Source organism: Microcebus murinus, chromosome 2 (genome assembly GCF_040939455.1).
Source record: "Microcebus murinus isolate Inina chromosome 2, M.murinus_Inina_mat1.0, whole genome shotgun sequence".
NCBI lineage: Eukaryota > Metazoa > Chordata > Mammalia > Primates > Cheirogaleidae > Microcebus > Microcebus murinus.
In genome coordinates, this window is record NC_134105.1 from 94158698 (window position 1) to 94184846 (window position 26149).

General features: G+C 46.2%; 1 protein-coding gene across 1 annotated transcript; it reads left to right on the top strand.

Annotated features, from left to right (window-relative positions):
* The first annotated feature begins 296 nt into the window (after positions 1 to 296).
* MAB21L3 (mab-21 like 3) lies at positions 297 to 25364 on the top strand. Its single transcript, XM_012761805.3, has 7 exons — positions 297 to 662; positions 1871 to 2116; positions 11204 to 11344; positions 14172 to 14463; positions 18029 to 18207; positions 18674 to 18868; positions 23274 to 25364. The coding sequence occupies exons 2-7, from the start codon at positions 1937 to 1939 to the stop codon at positions 23505 to 23507; spliced, it is 1221 nt and encodes a 406-aa protein (XP_012617259.2). The 5' UTR covers positions 297 to 662; positions 1871 to 1936; the 3' UTR covers positions 23508 to 25364.
* Positions 25365 to 26149: the final 785 nt, after the last annotated feature.

The window sequence follows — 26149 nt, forward strand, 5'->3', positions numbered from 1 at the left end:
TAATGAGTCAGAGATCTATATCTACAAAGAAAGCTTATCTTCATCCATCTGTCAGGTAGGAACTGTCAGAAGGCCTGTGTTTGTGGGACTGCTCTATATTCCAGAACCTTTGCTCAGAAAGAACTATTAATATATCACTGAGTAAGGAATTAGCTTGTGTTCATACAACACCTCTCGTTTCCTGGATGGGGCATCCTGGTAAAATCAGACCGTAGTAGCTGCCCTGGGCATATGCTTCCCGTTCTTCTTCTCCCAGGATTCTCAGTTGGCCCTGTGGCTTGTTTCTGTATGTGGCAGGCATCCCTGGGTCTTAGGGCAAGCAAAGATTCTAGTTATGACATTTTGATCAGCTGCAGTCTGGTGCAACCAAGACAGGGCAGCAACAGGAGCAAAAATGATGAAAGTTTATTGCCTCTGCTGACGGGAGTCTGGGATAACCCTAGAGCATTAGGAAAGGCGTTACCAGCAGAAGGGGACTCCTGAGTTAATGATTATAGTGAAAGCAGAAGTAAGGACAAAAACAAGAGCCTGTGGGAGGAACAACAGGAGGACTTCGATGAAGTTGAAAAGGAGGTGGAGAGAGAATTCTGAATCGCCAAGTTCAGAGGAAGACGCTCTTGTTCTGTCTGTGCAAAACTAATAGTTTGGCACCACTGACAGTGGTAAGAGAAGCCAAGGGAATAAGATTCTGAAATATTTGGGAGCATTTGCTATAAAAAGAAGATTTCAAATTACATAAAGAAGCAAATTGAAAATCAAGGGAGTTTTGAGGGGGGATATCAGAGGGCCATTGGAGAGGATGTAGCTTTACAATGTTTATGTCGGGCTGTGGATTTGGAGGAGTCTGTAGAAGCTAGAGTGAAAGCCAGGACTAATGAGGCAGGCGGAGCCATCGATGTGGCTTTCGCATCAAAAGATATGCAAATGCTGGGGCCACAGAACGCAGTGGCTGCTGCCAAGGTGGGTTTGGAAGGACACATGCCTTTAGAACATTGCTCAAAAGTGAGCTGTGCTCGCAGAAGGACTGTGATTTCTCTAGATTATCTGATAGCAGACTCGGTGATGTTTACCAGCTTCAGGGAGATCAGGCCATTGTGAAATTTTTTTCTGTAGTAAAACTAGCCCAAGCCAGCCAGACTGGGAATTTACTGCCTGAGTTGTTTTCCAATGTGAGTTTTGCTGGCAAAACCAGACGTGAGTGTTCCCTCGACTCTCAAGAGGCCTGTTTACACTGACTTTATTTTTACTGCCAGCTTTCAAGTGGGAAGAGGGAAATTACATTTAAAGGTCAGCAGGTGAGCAGAAGGATCCCTGCCCTGCCGCGTGTATGTGCCTGTGTGCATGCGTGCCTGTCCCTGAGTGTGTACACGTGTGTGCCTGTGCCTGTGTGTGTGTGTGTGTGTGTGTGTGTGTGTATTCCTGCTTTTCCAAGTGCCAGCTGCGTGCCCTGCTCTGGTTGACAAGACCTGATCACTTGTTTGTATGCATAATGATGGGTGCCGGGCTGGTTGTTTGGCAGTTTCCTATTTGTTTATTGTAAAGAAGGTAAATCAATCTGCAGGATTTTCTGGACTAGAGAGCAAGGGATATTTACTGTCAACAGGATGAGGACAAGGAGATATAAGATACTGAGCTCCAGGGTGCATCTACTGTCAGGACTAGAGCATAAAAGGGTGGGGAGAAGCCAACTACAGGGTATTTCTGTCTTGTATGGAGCTTTAAGTCTCTGGGTGGGAAATACAGCTTGGAAAATTGCCCTCTGGTCAAAGCACCAGTCAATAGAACTAATAGGGTAAAATTAGGTTGGACTCAAATGTACTTTCATCAACTTTCCTCTTTAAAATTCTTCTTTTTTTTAATTTCCAAAAAGATAACAGAAGGATTCTCACAGTTCTTTTCATTTGAGTGAAGAATTGAGAAGGCAACTCTGTGGTCCATGTACACATTTCCAGAGAAAGTTAGCAACCAGACACTAACAGCACTGGGAAGGCTACCCACAAGTGTTGTGCTCCACCGAGAAAAAAAACAAGAAGTTGCTGTTCTACTCGGGATTAACCAAGAAGCCATGAAATCCCTTCCTGCGGGGAACTTAGAAGAAGATTGCCTGCTGAGTAAGGTAAGTTACCACAAATCCTGGTCTCTCCCATGCATCCCTCCTCACCTCCACCCTTCCCAACCAACCTTGATCCAGAAAGGATTCCAGAAACCAAAGGCTGCCAGCCCAGAGAGCGTCTAGGGACTTGCATTTCAGTCTTCTCTTTGAGGTTCTAGTGCCCAGAGGCGTGTTGGGTACTAACTTGAGTATAGATTGGAGAACTGGAATCTGGGTTGCAATTCCAGCTCTGCCACTAATCCTTGTGTGGTCATAAGTCACTTAACCTGCCTGGGCCTCAGCTTTCTTTGTAAAATGGGAGTGATAATAGGACCTTAATGGGGTCATTGAAAAAGAACAAACAAATGAAATTAAGGTAAAGCTTTTTAAAAATTGAAACTGCTAGGTTTTTTAAATCATATTTTTAGTACCCATCAATTAAGAATGAATTTAATTTCTTCTAGGTAGAGTCATAGGCTCTCAGAATGTTAGAACATAAACTGACCTTAAATATTATCTAAATTAAGTCTTTTCATTTACAGATGAAGCTACTAAGACATGATGTTAATGTTAAAACTAAAACATTGAAACTAAGAGGTAGGAACTAGTGTGTGGTTTTCATGCCTTGACAAGTAAACAAAGCAGAGATCATGATGATAGTTTTAAATAAAGTGTATTTCTTAGGCAAACCATTAAGAGAGATAAATAAGGAAAACCTATGATGATAAAAATTATAGTAAACAAAGTGATTTCCTATTATCCCTCCTGTTGGGTGCTCTAAATGGAACGGTGTTGGCTGGCAACTTCCTATAGGTCCTGTATTTTTGGTAAGAAAAACTTCCAAACTTTTTAGGCTGGCATTTGAGTAACTTTAACTGTTCTATTTTTCTACCCTCTGCTTTCCCTGCATTTCCAGTAGCAGAGATTCTAAACAGTGCTTCACATGCTGACTGCAGCCTGTCACATGTCTTGTTTGGCCTGAAGAGTATTTTTTGAGTTTTTCCAATTTCTTTATAAACATTTCAAAATAGTGAGATTTTTACATAGAAATCTAGTTTACTGTCTTCTCTGGAAAAAAAAAATCAGGATGTCTGGCAACCCAAGGTCCTGATTTTTGCCTGGAAATCACAGGCTGGAGCTGAGTGTCCGTTAGGCAGAGCACGTGCTGCCCAGTCCTCAGGACTGCTGCAGCCCCCTGGGTCTGAAACCTGTCCGCTGCCTCCCACCCCCACCCCACCCATAGCCTTCCCTCTCTTATGTGTCTGCTACCCCATCCCTGTAGGGGGTCGAGTCTCCCACTCATCTCCCATAAGAGCCTGAGCAGGTCTGAGGCCTGAGCTCTCCTCTCCACTTTTTGGGCTCCTATTCATCCTTCAGACTCAATACAGAGTCCACTTTCTCAAGGAAGTTTCCCCTGACGCCCCAGCACAAAACGTTTTTGCCCTCCCATAAACTCTCATCATAATTATTACAAATACTGTTTTTTTGGCAATCAATTGTATGTTGACTCCTGACACCTGTCCTATTATTGTCTTATTTCGTGAATTCAATATTACATCATTTCATTCTTTATACATTTCTGGAGGGAAGATGGTATCTACTGCTAAATCGTGAAGGTCCTGAGGTTTCAGCCTAGTCTTTTTCAGTCCAACAGCCACATTTCTTCTGTTAAATATCTCTATGTCTTTGCAAACACATTTTGAGCACTTGCTTTGTGCAAAACACTGTGCATGGTTTGAGGGGAGACCAAGGTATAAGATGTGGTCTGCTGGCCTGGCACAGTGGCTCACGCCTGTAATCCTAGCACTCAGGGAGCCGAGGCAGTCAGATTGCTTGAGGTCAGGACTTCGAAACCAGCCTGAGCAAGAGCAAGACCCTGTCACCACTATAAATAGAAAGAAATTAATTGGCCAGCTAATATATTGGCCGGGCATGGTGGCGCATGCCTGTAGTCCCAGCTACTCGGGAGGCTGAGGCAGGAGGATTGCTTGAGCCCAGGAGTTTGAGGTTGCTGTGAGCTAGGCTGACGCCACGGTACTCACTCTAGCCTGGGCAACAAAGTGAGACTCTGTCTCAAAAAAAAAAAAAAAAAAAAAAAGATGTGGTCTGCTAACTGAGAAAGAAATTCTGTGCTTTATGTCTTAAGAATAGCGCTGTCCCACTTGCACATAACTCCAAAGGAAAAAGGAGGAAGTTCCACGAACAGACAGGGAAATGCATAGTGTAATGTATGGCAGACACAAGGGCTGCACCAGAGATTTCAACAGAGGAAAACAGAGGAGCATTAGCTCTGATGGGAGAGGTGTCTTACAGAAAGAGGAGTGAAGACGAATGTTTGAGGATGTGTAGGGTTTTCATACGTGGAGAAGTACAGGAAAGGTCTTCTAGGCTAATGGAACCCCATTCAAACATATGAGGTGGATTTCATTCCCAGGCATCTTTTTTTTTTTTTTTTTTTTTTTTTTTTTTTTGTGGGGTAGGCAGAACAGTGCAATGGTTACAAATATGGGCTTTGGAATGACAGTGCCTGGGTGTGTGACTTACTAACTCTGGCACCCTGGGCAAATTATTTAACTTGCTGAACTTCAGTTTTCTCATCTGTGAAATGGGAATAATGATAGCATTCACCTTAAAGGATTATTGGGGGCTTCGAATGAGCCCACCCTCATAAAGTGCCCTGGACACAGGGAGGACTCAGTAGACTTCACTCCATTGGGGTGCTGCTACAGCTTCTGCTCCATCTGGGTCTGCAAATGTCTTGTGTGGCTCAAGCATTTGATGCATTTGGGTCATAGAAGAATTAGTCTGAAAAGAAGGGATATGATGGTGGAAAACTATGGTCTCATCTATACCTATCACTGAACTTCAGTCTCCATCCCTTTACATTATTAGCACCTGGAAGACAGAGATCTTTCTGGCTTTTGTTTTGTTGTGTGTGTGTTTTTTGTTTTTTTAAAAAACTGATTATTGGATCTAATGCAATTCCAGAATTAAAGGTCTGACTTCTTGTTTTCTGGAAGGAAGTCCTCAGCCTTTTTCCCCTAGCGGCACCCATCACAGGTGACAGACACCCAGGCCACATGCCCACGGGGGTAAGCAGGCCTGTGTGACGTTCCTGGCTATTACCACCGCTGTGATCTCCTTTGTCTCAAGGAAGCGTGTCGGAATGCAAGTGAGTCAGAACAGTGTTATTACAGGGAATAACCTTGAATTCCCAATAATTTATATTTGAAACAGTAAATTATTCACGAACTTGAGCTATTAATAGTAGCAAATGACTTGTGGGACAACAATGAGCCAGACGCTGAGGCTGGGGAGGAGGAGGGAAGAGTAGCCCAGGCTGGGATGTGTGCATGTGTACAGGCGTGTAGACACGCCTGGAGAGAGGGAGGCCCACGCAAAAACATGGCCCTCTTAAAAAGTGCCCCACATGACTACTTTTTGCATAAACTCTGCTTAATTAGCATAACTGAACCTGCATGCTAATAAGTATGGCGTAGCTTTCCTGGGTTCGGTACAGCAGAAGGGTTGGACTAGGTAACCTAACCACACCCAGCATTGTGTGGCTCACTGGTTTAATACAATTCATTTCTGCTTTTGCTCTGTCACATCTATAAATGCAGCCTTTTAAAAAGAAAAACTGCACCTTTGTTCATTGATTTAATCAGCAAAGGAGGTGAGTGAAACTTGAACAAACCACTGAGGTCAAGTTTTGATTATTAATAAACGTACTTTTGATTCCATATTCTTAAATTATCCTATTTCCCCCTTAAATTTGTTTCCAAGTTTTGGCATGAAATACATTTGGTGACAAAGCTACCTCAAGGCTGCAGCTGGATCTTGCTTGCTTCCCGAAGTATGAGAGGCTATCGGGGGATTCCGGGTTGGGCTGGCAGTGAGTCTCTGCTTGAGGTTGAGCCTCTCTCTTTTATTGAGATCACTCTCTGTAACACTGCCTCAGGCCACCCACCTGCTTTTCTGCACCCAGAATTGGAATCTTCTCCCCACATCTTTCTAGGCTGTGGTCAGGATAGGTGGAGGGAAATAGTCCAGGGGTTCTGGCTTGTCATACCATGAGAGGGACAGGAACTACATGAGACTAAGCCTGGAAAACCCCCAGCACAAACCACTTCTGGGGCTACTGAGTAGCACAGTGACTCTGTAAAGGTAAGAGCCTATTGTGGGAAGCGTGGCCAGAGATGTAATGTGCCCATTACCTGATGAGAAAGAGGCTTCCACCCAGCCTCTGAGGCTTGGGCACTGTGGGAACAGGCTTGTCCCAGGCCGGGCTCTCTCCCCACAGCTCTGGTCCAAGTGTGGCATCACTGTCCGGCCCTTGCCGTGTTCCCTTTCTGTGCTGGTGGGATGCCAGAACAGGTGGTGATGCCCAAATTAATGGAGACTTTGGACTTTTTACTTTATGAGCCTTAACTCCAAATTGAGGGCGTTTTCAAGTTCAGAGAAGGATAAAGGTAAATATTATTTCTGGTACTTCTATATGCAAGGGTGTGGCACAGCGCAATGGAAGGAAGAGTTGGGGAACCTGGACACTCAGTCTAGTTCCACTTACAACTGCCAGGGTTAAGAAAGCCACCTTGTCACTCTGATGCCAGACAAGACGATTTCTGAACAGTCTTCCATTTCTAAGATCCTGAGTCTAAATTACAGCAGAAGTGGTGGAGGAAGAAAAGCAAAACCAGAATTTGTAGTTCTAGGTCATGGAAAGCATTCTCTTATTCTGACTTTCAACTTTGGAATGGAAAATGGATATTAAAGATGGGTTAATAGTCCTGTGTAATGAGTGAGAGATTATAGTTCTCTTTTGGGAAGTGTGTGATCTTGTCTTGCCCAGTAAGACAATTTCACCATCAAATGGGGCACAAATTATAGAAGAGATTTACAATAAAGAACTTTCCAACAGGCTACTCATCACATGTGTTATATGCATGTATATGTACATGTTCATATATGTACACATGCACACAGTCTCTTTATCAGTTAAATCTGAATTGATGGTGTTTATATAGTGATGAATCTTTTGGTTGCTTATTATCTCAGGAAACAATACATACATACTACATACAATATATATGTATGTAGTCACCACTATGTTATTAACATTCCAGTTTTGTGGAATCACACGAGAGGACGTGGAAAATTAGGAGGTTAGTCTTGGTGCTCAACACATTCTGAGAACCTAACTGTTGGCGAATACCGTTTCCCAACCACTCTGACTGCAATGTTCTATCTAGTTAGCTCTTGTATTATTTTTTCCCACTGCATCTGATCAGACTTCTGGTCCCTGAACTTGCCCAATGTTCCCTAATCTACAAAACTTGCTTTATCCATCCCTATTGAGGCTGGAAAATAGAGCCCACCAGCCTACCACTGAAACCCTCCCTTGCTCTTTCACCTTTCTCCAGCTCTCACCTGCCCAACTCCAATCTTAGCATCTTGTATCTTGCCTCTGGAGGGCTGGGAGCTGCTTAGGAACATCTCACAACTGAGCCTGCTGCATCCCATAGCCTCACAGACTCTACCACAGCTAAGTCTTGGTGCTGCCTGGCCATCTTTACCCATGTCCCGAAACAGTCCCTCATTCCTTAGAGGAGCCATTTCAACAGTTTATCTCCTGAAGTCTCCCACTTTCCAGCCCACTCCCAGCACACTGCCTTGTCTCTTATTCCATAAATAAAACAGATACCAGACAGGAAGTTGCTCCGATTCCTACCATCCCTGCCCTTTCTATGTCTGCACCCCTTTTCCTTTCTTTCTTTCCGACACACAAGGTGAATTCCTCACTTAAGTCTCTGGATTTGCATGACTCCTCTGGCTGGGAAATCCTTGCACAATGGTTTTGTTCTCTGCTGCCTCTTTCTTCTCCATAGACTCTTCCCTCAGCAGGGAAACATGTTCAGGCCTGTGTGTCATTTTGGAAAAACCTGTTGGCGTCCCTGTTGCATTGTCTTGTTTTTTTCCATAATCCAACTTCTTGGAGGAGTTGCTTACCTCTGTCCTCACTTGCGAGTCTCCCATTCTCTCTGAATCCACCGCTTAATGCCTTCCACTCCCCCACTGCCAATGCTATTGCCTGCTGCCCCTGAAACACACCGATCCCATTCTAGCTGCCAAACTCTATGGACATTTTTTGGCCTTATCTCACTTAGCCACTTACCATTAATTTTGTTCTTGAAATTCTTCTTCCTTTGTTTGTAAGACTTCTCGCTGTTTATTTTCCCAACTCACTATCCTCCTCTAAGGCAACTGCTGCTCCAACAGTATCATAGGAACAGTTGGGATTCTCTCTGTGTTCCTTGTGCCTAACTGGATACCTGCCGTTTTCTCTTTCTAGAATAATCTCCATGCCATTTTCTTCCGAACTAACTCCTGCTAATCTTTTAATATACAACTCTAACACATTACACCCCCAAAATGGTCCCCCAACCTTCAGGCTACATGAAGTGTCCTTTTTCTGTGTATCCATAGTCTCCTGTGCAAACGTCCACCTCGCATTCGATTGCAGTGATTTCAATTCCCAGTTTATTTGTCTTGCCTTGTCAATTTATCTATAAACCTCTTGACAACATGTGTGCAGAGAGCCTGGCACAAAGTGGATGTTCAACAAAAATCAGTCGCATGGAGTTGAACCACAGCACATAGGGAAGCCATACCCTGGGGAGGACTGTTAATTATAAGCTTAATTATAAGCATCTAAAACCATCTTCCTTATTTTTTTGTTGTGGCAAATGACCTGCCCCTCTGTGACCTTCTACTTGCATACTCTGAAAGACACAGAGCCTCTGGAGTTTATGAATGTTCAAGAAGGGTACCCTTGGTCCCTTCTCCCGTGGCGGATATAGTGGGGTTGTCATTAAAGGTATTGAGAGCAGTGTGTGGCTGCTGGTGGCAAAAAGATGTTAAAAGCTGGTATAGACATGATCACCATATGCAAAGTTAGGAAAGACATGGAGATTTTGAAAAGACCGATTCATGCATATCATGTATTTCCAGTGAGACTGTAAGCTCCTTGAGATCAAGAGCCTCATCTGATGTTTCTTTTGACTCATTGCAATGTTAGCATCTAGAAGTTATTAACTTATTTTTCAAAGACAGTCCTCTGTGTGAGGCTATATACTTATAAAACAGGAGTCAGCCTGCAGACTGGGTCAGCTGTCCCTGTTGTTCCCAGTGGCACCCCACACTTCCCCATGGTGACATCTCCACACTTGTATTCTATATTTATGTCTGCTGTCCCTACTACTGTGAGTACATAGCTATGTCTGTCTTACCCATCGCTGTACCCCAGCAAGTAACAATACCCAGCACAGAGCAAGTGCTAAGTAAATATTTATTAATGAAATGACTCCATATGTGATATACAACATATGTGCAAATAGATGCACTCTCACATTTGTATTCCATGTGCATATGAGGTTGGCGTGTTGGTTGATGGGAGGTATGAAGGAGATCTCAGATGACTGGACAAGTTGATGACTTAGCTTAGGAAAACCCTAGAAATAGAAATCTCTCTTTTCTTTTCTTTTCTTTTTTTTTTTTTTGAGACAGAGTCTCACTCTGTTGCCCAGGCTAGAGTGCATGGCATCAGCCTAGCTCACAGCAACCTCAAACTCCTGGGCTCCAGCGATCCTCCTGCCTCAGCCTCCTGAGTATCTGGGACTACAGGCAAGCGCCACCATGCCCAGCTAATTATTTTTTCTATATATTTTTAGTTGGCCAATTAATTTCTTTCTATTTTTAGTAGAGATGGGGTCTCACTCTTGCTCAGGCTGGTTTCAAACTCCTGACCTTGAGCGATCCGCCCACCTCGGCCTCCCAGAGTGCTAGGATTACAGGCATGAGCCACCGCGCCTGGCCTAGAAATCTCTTTAAACCATAGAAATCTCTTTAACTTGTGCTTTTTTTCTCTAGTTATCTTGACCAGTTTATGGGTGTCTCAAAACTACTGTGGAATATGTAGAAACAGCCGACTCAGAAATAATATAAAGATCTGTGGATGGGCGTTGGATGTAGATGTATCAAATATTGCTTAAAAATCAGCCCCTGGCTGAGGGAGACTGTGCAGGAGACTCTTGTAATGGCACCAGCCTGCAGGTGCCTCCTGCACAAGGTGACAAAGAGCCACCTCCGTTTCAGAAAAAACTTTTCCCACTTCTCCTTTCATTTGGAGTTTTCTGTCTCTCCTGGAGTTTACTAAATTTCTGTTGTGTTTCCCACAAACATCTATTTCCTTGAAGTTTAAGTATCTTATTGGTGCTCAGTTTTCTATGGGAACTTTCCAGTTCTCAGTGACTCGCTGTGCAGCGGCAGCAGGACCATAAATGCGCACCTTTTCTTGCAGATGTAGTAGCAGAAGAGGGTTGAGCACAGAAGCAAAGGGAGCCAGCACTTGTTGGCACGTGGGAAGCAACCTGCTGGGTGTTGACACACGTTAACCCATTGAATAGCCACTGACCTGGGCAGCAGGTGTTGTTATAGCACCATATAGTCTCACCAAGGCTCACAAACCCTCCGTGACCATCCTGCCTCTGCTTCCCTTCCCAAACTCCTCTCCAATCAATTTCCTTTTCCCTTCCCAGGCTCCAGCCACTGTGGCCCTTGAGCACTGCCAAGCACTCTCTGCCTTTAAGGGCCTTGGAATCTGTCACCTTTTTAGGGAAGCCCCTTTAGTCTCTAGACCCATATCCTATTTTATTTTTCTTCACCGGACTTATCACACCTCATGTTACACACACATACACACACGTATCCTGTATTTTTTACTAAAGGGTAAGTATCTATATTGTTTGCTGTTGTTTTAATCACTGTTGTGTCCCCAGCACCTGGACAGACACCTGCCACATAGTAGGTACTAAATAAACACTGAACAAATCCATCTAGTTGAATAGAGAACATTGAGGCATTGAGTGTTATCTCGGTCAAAGTCAGACCTAAGTCCATCTCCTCTGGAGTGTCGGGAAGGCAGGATTTTTGAGCTGAGCTCCTCCAGTCATGGCCACCCCGCAGCTGTGCCTTTGTCCGGTCACTTCCTCATGCCAGTGTCCCGGGGTCCATGCAGGAAGTAACCACCTTTGCTGATCGTTTCATGCCCAGGTGGACTCGAGGCGCCAGCGGATCTCCCAGACTGTGGAGGAGGTGCAGAAGGTCATTCATCAGTTGACCACAGAAATCAGCCACCAAGACATTAGATTTCAAGCCGTGCCACACTCTGACACATACAACAGGAACATTAAGGTAAGCAGGTCTCACCTGTCTCCAGGTGCCCAGCAGCCCACTCGGGACACGTGAGAGGGCAGAACTCGGTCTGTGATGGTGCTCGCTCCGCCAAGCGGACTCACGACATCTCGTGTTTCTGCGTGTACTCTTAGCCTTTGCCATTTCCAATCTCATGTCACAGATGTTATCTCATTTGAGTCCCCACATTCCTCGATGATAAAAACTGCCCTTTGAGAAGTCAGATGACTTGATCAAGTCACATTAGGCATGAAGGCCAGAACTCCCCCCGAGGCTTCCGATTCCAAAGTGCGTTCCACTGGGATGATGAAGTTCAGTCAAGCACATGTCCATTTATCAAGCAACTACGTGATAGACTGGGGACTGGGTAGGGAAACCGAGGGCATTGGTAAGAAAATAGATGAAAGTGATAGTCGGTGGGCAGCAGGTGGTAGAAGGAGGAAAGCGGCAAGTGGCCCTTAGGGACTACAGGGCGGCCTCGCGCTCCCCCTACCAAGGAACCCCACAGAGCATAAGCCACAGGGCCAGCATGTGACAGCCAGCATTCGAGTGACATTGCAGTGTGGACAGAGCTGTTCTCACAGAAGTTACGTCACTGGAACCTGTAAACAACCTTGTGGAAAAGACAGTACAGTCATCTCTAGAATCCGAACGTTCTTTTTTGTCGTTGTTGTTTTAGACAGTGTCATTGTTACTCAATCAGAGTGCACTGGCGTCATGGTAGCTCACTGCAACCTCAAACTCCCAGGCTCAAGTGACCCTCCTGCCTCAACCTCCTGCATGGACTATAGGCTCGCACCATGCCTTCTAATTTTTCTATTTTTTGTAGAGACAGGGTCTCGCTCTCGCTCAGGTTGGTCTTGAACTCCTGAGCTCAAGGGATCCTCCCGCCTCGGCCTCCCAGAGTGCTAGGATTACATGCGTGAGCTATTACTACACCTGGCCACCCCATCATTATTTATCTCAATTTTTCTTACGCCACCTAAGAATCTGTTTTGCCTTGTATTACATTTATATGTATTCTTGGCCTAGCTCTCACAGCAGACTGTAAGTTTCTTGATTGTAAGGATCATGTTTACCAATTGTTTTATTCCTATCACCCAGCATGCTGTGCGGCACATGGTAGACACTCAGCTTCTGTTGAATGAATGAATAAATGAATAAGCAAAACAATTAGTCCTGAGCAAAAGACCATTGCTGACTTAGTACATCTCAAGGTTGATGGACATAAGAACCACCCATGAGACTCTAGGATTTGTGGATTTTTAGACAGTCATATTTTAGAAAATTCATTCCAGGATGAAAATTGTAAAACTAGACTGAATCCTGGAATGTAACATGAGAATATCACCTGCCCACCTCTACCGCCCCAGGCCAAACTAAATTGGACAAATACAGACCAGTGATTAGGAATAGAGACATTACATCACTTTCCTTAGCACTATACCTGAGGAAACTTCCTTCTGTGCTCCCACTTAGAATTCACAGCTTAAAATATGTCTTGCATTTATATATGCCATGTCTTACAGATTAAGTTTTGAAAATACTTACAGTGTAGCATTTAAAAATTGCTTTTATCTTGAATCAAATTAAACAAGTATTTATTAGGCACCATTTATATGCCTAGCAATATGATAGTAATGCTTTTGAATTCACATGCAAGCAGAGTATAGATGCATAGATGTATATAGAGTATGGATGCATAGTATAATGTATAGATTTTGAATTCTATAGTTTAGATGTATTTCCCTCTTTCTACATCCAGTCACCTTTCTATGAACACCATAAGTCATGTGGACCCACGATCTGAAACATCAAACTGTTTGAGTCTGAGAATGAGAGTCAGTTGAAGCTGAATTGGTGTTCATCCCTGAATGAGCCAATGGCTAGGCCGTGGGTGAGGGCTGACCGAGTTAGCATGGTCAGGATTTCCATGAAGAGGAGGTAGCGGACTTACGGGCGGTGCGGCGTGCAGTGGATGGCCACAGACACAGCCAAGGACCCCCTCTGTCAGTGCTGCAGTCTCAGCCACCCGAGCTACCCCTGAGATCACTGGCCTGATTGATTTCCCCGAGTGCTGCTCAGCTAGTTCCTAGAGAAAGGGAATAGGTGGATTCTGATTGTTTGCTTTTCTCTGTTAAACATTGAGCCATTTCAACAGCTCTCATTATCTAAACAAACAGGCTTCTATCTCACCTTTGACTTTGTAAGGAGAGCTACCATGAGTCATCAGGGGAAAAGAAAGGGAGCCAATTTGCTAAATTGTTTCATCTCTTCCCCCAACCCTTCCCACCCTTTATTCACATGAGAACTTTCACCACCCCACGTCATTCTTGACCGAGAGCCAGCCCAGAATGGAAAAATATTCATTGAAGGAGCTAGCAAAAGACTTACAGTCTGGCTCTTCTATTTACAGGCCCTGGGGGGGGGGTGGTGTCTCTGAGCCCCTCTGAGTCTCGGGTTCCTTATCTGGGAAGTGGCAGCAAAGCCCACCTCACTGTGTGTTGTGGAGATCAAATGGGCAAGTGCATGAGAACCACAGTGCTTCCTGTGCTTGGAACTTAATGAACTTGTTGGATTCATGAAACCAAAAACTCAGAAAGTGAATGCACCTGCCTGAAGCAATACAGTGAGTGGGTCAGTGGCAGAACAAAGATGTGACCCCCTTGCAACAACACCCAGGTATAGGTCTCTGTCTACCTTGTCACACTGCTGAGGGTAGAGTGGCTAAGTGAGCTGCCTGGCTCCACAGGTTGGCTCTTCAGGACTTCTGTTACCTCCCACGTCTATGAACTCACACTTTCTCTCTCTCCTTTCCTGACCCCAGGTTTTGGCCCCCGGTCAGTTCCTCGTCACAGTCCCAATAAAAGGCCTGGCTGGGTACAGGGAGGCCAGCGAGCAGCGCTGGCGGTACTACACCCTGCAGGGTGCCAGGCTGCCCTGCCCCCTGCCGGCCCCCGAGGGCCTGCAGCAGTGGCTGGAAGTGGAGCAGTTTGTGAAGAGCCTGTGGCAGTGGCATGAGGCAGACGTGAACATCGAGGGGGACATCGTGCCCGCCAAGGTCCTCCAGGTGTTCCGGAAACTGGTGGAAAATGCAATTAGAACCTGTCACCTCTCAGGTGAGCTGATCAGGGGGGAAAAGTGCAAGGGAAACTGGTGGCACTTCTCTTTTGCTCTATAAAACCTCTGCTTGGGTGTCACTTGAACCCCTCACCCCTAATTTGACACAATAATCATGCACTCTTCACATCTGTTCCATCTTCATGATATGAATTAGCTTTTTTTTCCTGCAGTGACACACAGAAGGTTGGAATTCATTCTCACAAAACACTCTCATGGGTTTAAGTAGATTACTGTTCTGACATAGATATGACAGGCTGTGGATTAGGCACCCTTTCCAGGATGTTAGCTTAAAAACTTTAGTGTACTTTTTGAAAACAAATCATTCACAAACCCCAGATCTTCAATATTAGCACCATAGCCCGTCTGCCTGCAATACCACAGTATGCTGAGGTGCCATTTTTGGAAACTACAACTTGTACCAAAATACAAAATCCAGAAGCAATAAAGAACTGATTAAGTTTATAACCCCAAAATCTTGAGCTACTGTACTATGCAGCATACCTGTGTGCTGTGTGTGTGCGTGCATGTGAGCATGCATGTACCTTTTTTGTTCACACCAAGTGAGAAGGTGAATTTCAAATGAGGAAAAAAATTGATAATTTTGTTCATTATAAAAGAGTACTTAGAAACCAATAAGAAAAAAGATGGGCCGTGCGCGGTGGCTCACGCCTGTAATCTTAGCTCTCTGGGAGGCCGAGGCGGGCAGATAGTTTGAGTTCAGGAGTTCGAAACCAACCTGAGCAAGAGCGAGACCCCGTCTCTACTATAAATAGAAAGAAATCAATTGGCCAACTAATATATATACAAAAAAATTAGCCGGGCATGGTGGTGCATGCCTGTAGTCCCAGCTACTCGGGAGGCTGAGGCAGCAGGATCACTTGAGCCCAGGAGTTTGAGGTTGCTGTGAGCTAGGCTGACGCCATGGCACTCACTCTAGCCTGGGCAACAAAGTGAGACTCTGTCTCAAAAAAAAAAAGAAAAAAGATGAGCTGACAAATAGAAATAATGACCAAAAACAAAAAACAAATGAATCACAGAAAAATAATATAAATGGCTGGTCAAAATAAGAAAAGACATTCCCTCTAATGTGTATTCCAAGACACATTAGAATGTACTAATGTTAGGTACGTTAAAATACCCAACAGGTTAAAAGAGATGAACAGTGTGACTGTGCTCAGTGGAGGGCTGGGCAGGGTGAGACGGGTGTTTTTGTAAATTGTTCTTGAAAGTGTAAATCGGTGCCTCCTTTTTAAAGGACAACTTGGCCATTTTTAATTTTTATCATGTGCTTACTTGAGAATTCCACAATTCCAGTTCTGGAAATACGGTTTTACAAGTACACAAAGAAACATGCTCTAGGATAGCCTCTGCCGTAGGTTTTATAACAGTAAATAACTAGAAGTAATCCCAATGACCAACAGAGCAAAACTGGGTAAACTAAGTTGCGTTACCTCTACCTAGTCGACTACTGAGCACCCTTTAAAAAGAACGAGGCGACGGGCATCAGCACACATGTACACAGGGTCATGACGAAATGCACGTGCCTGATAAGTAAATGAAAAACCGCCAAACAATATGAGATTGCATTTGCGTAGAAATAGAAGGATGCGTTTGTGTGTACACTTGCTTGTCTAGGCAGAATGGTTCTGGAAGTTTCCATGATGGCAATAGTTCATGTTTAATGGCGTTTTAGTAAATTGAGGATGCTTAGCTGAATCATTTAATTTAATCTTCTTAACAACCCTACAAAGTAAGAATTCTCTCTCTCCCTGTTTCACAGATGAAGAAACTGAGATTAAGGAACTTGCTTAGATTAAGGAACTTGCCAGGGGTCACTATCCAGTGAGCAAAGCAAGCTGCAGAAACAGGCCGTGGGCTGGTCCAGTCCCAGCTCACCTCTTACGCTGCGACGTTATCAACAGTGAAAGTGCAAAGCAGACATTCAGACCTGGCCAGGCTGATGAGGTGCTTTCAGTAAATAATGCCAAAGTACCAGACATCATTGTGTTCCTGTCTGGGCAGCTCTGATGAGATGCAGACAATGAGCCCTTTATCATACCCTGGCCAAGGAGAGGCATGTTGCCCTTTGAACAGCTTCACACAGTTAATGAGCTTCCATTTTCTTCTCTGAGCAAGGGAAAGCAAAATAATAGATCCCAATTCAAGACAGCTCATCCTTATCTGTAACGAAGGCAAACAGACAAACAAAAAAAACTAGTGTATCTTCCGAGAGAAGTGGGAGCAAATTAGAAATGAGGGAATTCTAGTGTGTGACCTGGAAAACTTTGCCAGATACATTAGTTTTCTTTCCCTGTCTTTGCCTGGTTGGAAAATGAGGCCGTGGGGGCTTCTTCCCACTCACTTGACCCTTTAAAAAAGATGTTGTGATGTGGCTTGAAGTCTGTTACAATTATACCGGCTTATAATGATGATAGCTACACCTGAGGCTGGGCTGGATGGGTGGATGGGTAGAAACAAATATTATCTAAGACACTGCGACTGAGATAAAAGACAGGTGAAGCCGAACTCCACCAAAGGCATCTAAACGATAAGGGGCTGACACTGTCCCTAACCAGCAATAGAACATCTGAGCAAAGACCGTATATTCGCATTACTGCAAAACCAACATTTAGGTGTTTGGGTGGAATGGAGAAGAATAGAGAAGAATGGTTAGATTTTATTTTATAGTAGCAAATATAGACGATCCCTTACTTATGATAGTTTCACTAAGATTTTTTGACTTTATGATCATGCAAAAGCCATACACATTCAGTAGAAACTGTACTTTGACTACTCATACAACCATTCAATAAATGACAGGAGATACCCAATACTTTATTACAAAATAAGCTCTGTGTTAGATGATTTTTCCCAACTGCAGGCTGATGTAAGTGTTCTGAGCACATTTAAGGTAGGCTAGGCTAAACTGCAGTGTTCAGTAGGTTAAGTGCATTAAATGCCTTTTCAACTTATGATATTTTTGACTTATGATGGGTGAATCAGGACGTACCCCCGTTGTAAGCTGGGGAGCATCTGTACTGTACTTTTTCTTTTTATTCTATGGCTCTTTCTTCTAATTGAGGCTTCTGAAAAGAATCTATTGATTTAAAGAAAAGGGAGGGTGGGAGGGGAGCAAGGGATAAAAACTTATGTATCCGGTACAATGTACACTACTCTGGTGACAGGCACACCAAAAGCCCTGACTTCAGCATTATACAATTCATCCATGTAGCAAAAACACTTGTACCTCCTTAATATTTTAAAATAAATTATAAAAGGAAAAGAAAAGGTGCGATAAAAACTTTGGGATTTGGGGAGAAAGAAAAAAGAGAAACTCACCAACAATAAACCTTTCTCGTAACGCTGTAAAACCCGGGTTAGTTGACTAATGGTCTGGTGTTGATGTAAATGCCCTGCCCTTGATGTGCCACCGACATTGGGAAAGTTACCCCACCGGTTGCAGAGAGCTGGTCAGAGCAACTGCTCACAGATTGCTTCTTTGAACACTTGTATTGAGCAAGCCTTTCTCTTCTCATTGTCCACTTGGTCTTTTCCCGTCAGGTAAGGTGAGCATGCTAGCAAACCGCGCTGCAGTTTGGGTTGCCGTGGAAACATCCGGAGGTCAGGTGGAGCTAGAGCTGGCCCCCGCGGTGGAGATCCCCACCACCTGGTCGCAGAAAGCCCGGTGGCCTCGATGTCTGCAGCGCTGGCCTTCCCCAGAGAGGGTGAAGTGCATCAAGGTATCCGTGTCCGGGACCCCAGCTCCCTGGGCCAGTGTTACCGGCAGCTTACCCAGTCCCGGCGTTACTGACTGCCCACCAGCTCCCCAAGGACAGTGGAGGTGTCACTAGATCAGCAGTTCTCAAAGTGGGGCCCTGGACCAGCAGAGCGTCACCTCAGAACTTGTTTGAAATGCAGATTCCCGGCCCCCCTTTGGACCTGCCGAACGAGAGCCTCTGAGCAGGGCCCGGCAATCTGTGTTAATGAGCCCTCCGGGTGAGTGGCTCTGAGGCCGGCTCAGCCTTCTCCTGCGAACTGCCCACGTCCAAGGTGGCGTGTGTTCTCCCCGGGTCCCCTCTTGCCCCATGTACGATGTGCTGCCTGCCCAGTGACAGGGTCCCCAGGCTAGTGGACTGCCTCGGAATTGGCTTTCCACTTCAGCAAGCGTTGCTCATCTCCTTTCCCAATATTTTTCTCTTTTCCCAGTCATTTGGGTTTAACCTGCTGGCCCGTTCGAATTACCACTGGGAGCTGAGCTTCCTGCAGGCCGAGCAGGTGCTGCTGGAGCAGCTGGACGAGGACGGGGGCTGCCGCAGGAAGTGCCTCCAGGTCATGAGGCAGCTGAAGGAGGATGTCTGGTGCCCAGGGAAGAGGCCCGTCCTCACGTCCCACCACCTGCAGGTGAGCGTGGGGCCCAGCCAGAGCCACGCAGAAGGGGGGCGGGTATAAATGCAGGATGGGCTCTAATATCTATCTTTGCTGCCCCACAAATTATTGCTCATTATGGAAACAGATGAACTCAGGCTGTGTGTCCACAACACCCCTGCCCAGGGTAAGATCTCCTCTGCCTCCCGCCCTTCCCTTTTCCACTTTCCTCTCCTCCCTCCCCTCCCCCCCATCCATCCCCTCTCCATTTTATTATTTTACTCAACAAAGCAAGGTGTGCCCACTGTGGGCCAGGAACCCTGCTGGGATTCAGAAATAAATTACAGAATGTGGTTTCTGTCTCACACCTCTAATGAAGTCATGTTTTCCCGGATGTTATGACCCACTCGATTCCCGTTCTAGCCCAAGTGCAGCCACTCATACACACACAGACGCACTACACACGGGGCGGGGGGTGGGACCAGGAAATGGTGAGGTTATCACATAAACATTGCCACAGACCTATTCCAGGCTTTGGACTTCCAGGTTCCAAATCATCAGGCAGGGATTTTCCCTTGCTCTGCCAGCTCCTGCCTCCCCTTGCCCCAAACCCGACATCATGCATTCACCAGTGTGTTCACTCACTCACTCACTCACTCATTCAGCAAATGTTCCGGGAGATTCCTCTGGGCTGGAGGCGTCTGGGCCAGCACCTGCTGTGTGCTCAGTACCTGGAGGTACAAGGTGAACACACAGATGTGGCTCCTGCTCTTGTGGAGCTTCTGGTCTGGCAGGGAGGGGAGACATTGGGTCACATGCCATTAGGTGTGTGGACATATCATCGAGGGGAGCACAGGAGGGGACAGTCACGTCGATCTGCAAGGGCTCAGAGCAGCAGAACCTGACCTGGCCCACGGAACTGGGGGGCTTCCTGGAGAGGTGGCCTTTGGTCACCCAACTCCCTCTTTCTCACACTGTGGTCCACACAGAGCAAAGGGGACTGTCCTGTAACAGCTGTGTGTGGCATGCTGGGGTTGGGAGGGGTCTTACTCTCGCAGGACGTCACAGCCCAGCCTAGCTAGGCCTGCCCAGGAGCCCCATTCCTTCTCCCCGCCCCTATTGGGGCAGCCACCTGTCTGTGTGTTGCCTTGCCCCATACACCTACCTGTTCCTCCCTGCAATTGATGGACAAAACCATCTTATGGCCCCATGTTACTCTTTCTGCTCTAAAGTGACCTGTTGAGGGGCAAGTACAGGTCAGTCTAGTTCACCGAGCACACTGGCCTCACCCAATGGTCTTGATCACGGGGAGAAGGATGAGAGTTACCTCCAGTCCCTGTACCACAGCTTTGCACACAGTGGCTCAGCAAACATTTGTTGAGCGCATGAAAGAGCGGCTTCACATCTTATTCAACATTTCTTTTTTTTTTTTTTTTGCACAAAATCACTAGTGTTTGTTTTGTGCTCTTATCTTTCCCGATAACCTGTCTTTCTTGACCTGCCAAAGAATCTCTTAAGATCTCGTCTGTCTAGGCACACTGGAGGCTTTCTCTGCAGTTTCAACATCCTCAGCACATCCCCAGACACAGTCCCCTAAACACACACCAGATAGTCTCCTGGGTCAAGGGCACGTTCTTTCAGAAGATACTCAGATGTGTTTTGTGGATTTAGCTTGCCTTTCTATAAGCCACACTCGGAAGAGGCAGAGCTGAGAAGCATGCACTAAAAAGTCTGTCTCATGTCAAAACCGCATAATCTTAACAATTAACTTCTTTGTCCCTCAATTAAGATGGACAGACACACCATTAGGTGGCACGAAAATTTCAGGAAAGATTGAATAGAGCCACTACAGGCCTCCCAGCCCATGACGGCTCTCAAAACTGCATCCCACCCAGGGGTGTGCTTCTATTCTGATAGCTCCTGCATCACCCAGAGGATTTTAAGGCAACTCATTAAAGGTTTTGTGTTTCAGTCCTCCCTGACCCACCTACATGGCATAATAGAATTGTGCATTCTAAAGGATGGGTAACTTTAAAAGGAGGGTTATTTGTGGTTAAAAGTAGGATAAATAGAACAGTGCCAACTGCCTTTTCTTCTAGTCTTCCGTCCTTGGTCCCTGGGCTGAATTGTCTCATATTTAGGTGCTCACTCCTGGGAATGGATGTGTCTGGTGTCAATGTGGTTGGACACCATCCTGGATGACGGCTGAGTGTGCTGGATCCTTACCACGTCTTCAGCCTGGGGAAAGTGGAAGAGGTTGGCTTATAAAACAGCATTAGGAAGCATGTGACATTAGTAAGCATCTCACCTTAGGTCTGAGGCTGTCTTGTCAGGCCCTACTGCCCAAAGAGGCTGCTCCTCAAGACTGTTTCATGTGAAGCAGAGCTTATCTTTCATTGGCTTATGTATCCCTAAAACCCACCCAAAGGCGCAAGGCTTTATTATAATTGGCTTAACCATTTCAGTTTGCTTAGAGAGATAGAAGCTTAACTAACAAGAAGAATAGCATAAAATTATCTCTGACTCATTTATTTAGAATAATATAATCTAAATCAAAACATACTCAACATTTAGCTGTGAATCAATAACTGCTCTAAAGGATAAAGACTATATAAAAATACTCAATATGTATACCATAATGTTAATTAATTAATTCACTTATTTGATAAACATTTATTGACTGCTTCTTATGGGTACTAGTGGCATAATAGTGAATAAGTGTAGTCCACTGCTGTCATGAAGTTTATAATCTAGTAGGGGAGATGAGAAAATCAAATAATCATATAAATGTAAAAACTACTGTCATCATTGCTTCTTATGAGAAGTCCATGGCTAAGAGAATGTGTAATGGATATACTAGGAAAATCTGGTCTGATGGATGAGTTTTCTGGACAAAAAAGGAAGGAAGTTTGTTCTTGGCAGAAGAAGGAGGATGTGCAAATGCCCTGGGGTAGGAGAGAGCATGAAATGAGGTCAGAGGGAGAGAACCAGGGAGAACATGGGGCGTGGAAAGGAAGGCAAGGGCCAAACCTTACAAACCAAACCACGTTAAGGATTGTGTTTTTAGCTAACAAACCAGGGGCAAGATTTGTATTATAGACAAGAACGAATGTAGATTTACATTTTAAAAAGATCGTGTTGGCTGCAGTGTGGATGATGACAGGTGGGTGTGACAAGAATAGCTGCAGGCTGGTGAGACAGCTATTGCAGAGGTCTGGTGAGATGTGGACGGGTGTGGACGAGGATGGCAAGACTGGAGATGAAGATAAGTGGGAAGATTTGAGAAATACTGAGGCAGGAGGATGGCAGGACTTGGTTGGGGTGGTTCGGGAGAGGTGCCTGCTGGGTCTGTGTCTTGCAGAACTGGCTGGGGAAGCAGCTCTGGTGGTGGATTGGGTTTGTGCGAGAAGCCATGAGTTCAGTCTGGACATGCTGAGACTGAGGCAACTCAGATATTCAAGAGACACGGAGGTCAGAGGAGAAGCCTGGGCTTGGAGAGAAAAATTGCAAGTCACTGTGGTAGAAGAAACAGAGATGAGGAACGAGTGCAGGATTAGAGGAGAAGAGGGCCTAGAACAGCACCTCTAGAAACTACACCTTGCAGAGGCAGGCACAGAGCGAGAGCCTGCCCAGGAGTAGCTATAGTTCGGGGAGAAGGTCTCGAGCATACACCGGCTTGGAAACCAAGTGAAGGATGGCTCGAGAGAGACTCAGGTCAGCTGAAAGCTCGGGTGAGCTGCAGGCTGCTGAAGGTCTGCTGGCTTTAGAAACGTGGAGAGCATTGGGTCTTAACGAGAGCAGCCTCTGAAGATTAATGGCAGCAGAATCCACATGGGGGTGGCGATTGGAAGCAGAGATGGGGAAGTGGACATGACAACAAATCATAGAGCTGACTCTGGAGCTGCCTGGGTGTGCAGAGAGGTAAGAGTTAGGGCAGGAGGGGGATGTGGGATGGGGGGAGCAGGGGAGCTTGGAACAGGCTGCAAAGCTGCCAGCATCACATGCAGTTCCCGGAAGGCAGGCTCCCGAGCCCTGTGGAGGGACCGCCCTGCTAGGGGGAGGGGCGGGTGCAGAGAGGAAGAGGGGAGGATGCCACAGCAGGTGAGAACTGTCTGGTTTGGAGGGTGAGGGCTTCCATTTTCCCTGTAAGGTAGGAGGCAAAGGCATCTGCCAGGAGTGCTGTATTGCAGGTTCAAGGAGAGCCATGGTCATTGGAATATCGGAGGAGAGTGAGGGAGTGAATTAAGGAGGAGGCGAGGGAGGCCAGCTGGTGAGACTCAGCCCCACCTGAGACTGGCTCAGGCATTCACGGCAGACCCAGGCCACGCTGGGTGGCTCCTTGCTCCCTCCTTCCAAGGCCACATAAGCTCAATCATTGTTTCTGAAGATACACTCCCCAGTTGCCCAAAACCATGGCTGACACCACCTCTTCCTTCCACAGACGGTGCTCTTTTGGACCTGTGAGAAATACCCGCACTTTAAAGACTGGCAGGTCTTCAGCAAAGCATTCCTGCGCCTGGTGAGGAAGTTGCACAAGTGTGTGAGCCAGCACTTTCTGAAACACTATTTCGTCCGAAACAGTAACCTCCTTCGGTGCGCGAACTCGGGCGAACTGGACGCAGTGGCCCAAAAGCTGGCCTTCTTCCTGAAGAACCCCCAGATCAGCCTGCCCTGAGTGCTGCCCTGGCCTGGGTGGCCCTTGCACATTTCATTCAGGCTTGACCTCATTTTCTGGATGGTTCCTAAGCCAGGTGCCAGGATCCTGCCCAGGAGAGCGGAAGCACATGCACAGGAAATCACGTCCGAGCAGCAGCACTTAAGAGGGGAAGCTGTGCCCACGATGTCTGACCCAGGCCTCCCTGGAGCCAAGCGAGCATTTCAGCCCTAGCTACCTCTCTTGGGGACACCTGTCATCAAACTTCCCCAAGCTGCAGATTCCGAACTGATGACAGTTCTGAATTTATTTTCCCTTGCTCAGGCTCGAGCGTCTGACAGGGAGGATGGAGACAGAATCCCTGGAAGGCTAGACATTAGCCTGCTGCCCAGGAGTGCTCTCCAGCTCACTGGACATGGGCTCACCATGCCTCCCACGGAGCAGGCTGTGAGCCTATGGCACTGTGCTGGTGCCTTTCCAAGGGATGGCCTTGGATCAACACTAGGTGTCGCTGGCTGGCTGGGTGGCTGGTGATTGCGTGGGCCAGCGCCTGCAGCACTGATGGAGCGATTGCACCTGGTGTGTAAGCGCAGGTGCTTCCTGCAGCCCTGCAGCTTTCCTGGGCCGTGGGTCGTCGGCTTCCTGGTGTTCTCTGAGCAGAGAAGGAATGATTTTGATGGTAAGAGTAAGTCAGAGATGACAGCGCAGATCTGTCTGCCGCCTGAACCCAGCCACAGCCCTCTCTTTGCTTCCCATGCCATGGCGGGACTTCCTGATATTTATGCAAGGAACTCAGTACTGTGGTCTGCGTGGAATGACCTTGGCGTGGCTCATCTCCCAATACATTCCTTTACCCGCTTCATTCACTCACTCATTCATTGGTAAATAAATGTTCATTCGGGCACTTGGAATACGGCAAAGATGGACAAAGACTTCCCATGGTGGGGATAACACCCAATGGTGGAGACGAGCAATGAACAGCAGATTTGTAAACATGATGTTACAGGTGGAAGAGAATGCTCTGAAAGAAACAATGTTGAAATAGAGTCACAGAAAGGTCCAGGCAGGATGAAAATGCAAACAGTTAAAAGGGAAGGAAAGGTGACCGAGGGCAGGCCTGGAGGGGCTGGCAGGAGTCGGGTCACTTGGCCTTGTAAAGCCCGTGAGGAATCAGTATTTTATTCTAAGATCAAAGGTGTGACATTTGGCCTCTCCTGAAGCAGAGGGGTATCATGGTCTGACTTGCATTTTAAATGAACGTTCTTATAACTGCATAAAGAGCGTTGGGGCTCACACGAGAGCCAGGGGCACTGCAGTCCCTGGAGCCTCCCATCTGCAATCCCGCCCAGCCCCAGAAAGCAACGCATCCTGTGCAGCACAAGTGACCAGGAACTCCCAGAGGTCCTGGTGACACCTTGGTTTCTTCTGGCATTTTCTTAACTGCTTCTCAACTCAAGGGGCTCCTTTATGACTTTTGAATATTTCCCCCCAAATGTATATAACAAAGTGAAATTTCTAAAGCATGAACTACTGATTTTGTTTTGATGGAAATCCACATTTGGAAATGAAAATAATTATTTTTCAAAACTACTGTCACCGAATGGTGGGGGCCCTAGGTTATCACATAGGAAATCACCGTTTTAAAATGTTAGGGGGGGAAAAAGGTCTTTCCAAACATACAATAATGAACAAACTAGTGTTTTGTTAAATCATCAAAAAACTTGCATTCTCATTCTCATATTCTTGTATCTTGGGAAACATCATTTTTGAGAGGGTGGCAAATGTTTTTTTTTTTTTCTTTTTATGATGAAAACATCTTTTGTTTTCAACTCCTGACCTCCAGCAATCCGCCTGCCTCGGCCTCCTGGAGTGCTAGGATTACTGGCGTGAGCCACCTCCGGGCCTGATGAAAACATTTTAAGCAAGTTTTAAAACAGCTATGTCGGCCGCGCGGTGGCTCACGCCTGTAATCCTAGCTCTTGGGAGGCCGAGGCGGGCGGATTGCTCAAGGTCAGGAGTTCAAAACCAGCCTGAGCAAGAGCGAGACCCCGTCTCTACTATAAATAGAAAGAAATTAATTGGCCAACTGATATATATATAAAAAATTAGCCGGGCATGGTGGCTCATGCCTGTAGTCCCAGCTACTCGGGAGGCTGAGGCAGAAGGATCGCTGGAGCCCAGGAGTTTGAGGTTGCTGTGAGCTAGGCTGACGCCACGGCACTCACTCTAGCCTGGACAACAAAGCGAGACTCTGTCTCAAAAAAAAAACCAAAAAAAAACAGCTATGTGGCCACAAAATGTCAAAAAGTGAAAGTGATTGTACCATTGATTCAGCGTGTGTGTGTGTGTGTGTGTGTGTGTGTGTGTGTGTGTGTGTGTGTGTGTGTGTGTGTGTGTAGAAAGAGGGAGTGACATTCGCCACAATTCGCCACAGTCAGATTCCGGAGACTCTTAACCTTTTCCCCAGGAGATCTGGGGGTCTCCGAGGAGGTAGGGCCGTCTGCAGATTCCTGCGCGTTCCCACTTATGGCCAGCAGAGGACAGCAGAGACCACATATGAAAAGATCCGGGTTCCACCCATACTTGTCCGCAGAGCCCGGCAGGTGTCACTCGTCTCAGCCCAGCGCTTACACCTGGCTCCTCCAAAACAGGGAACTAGGGAC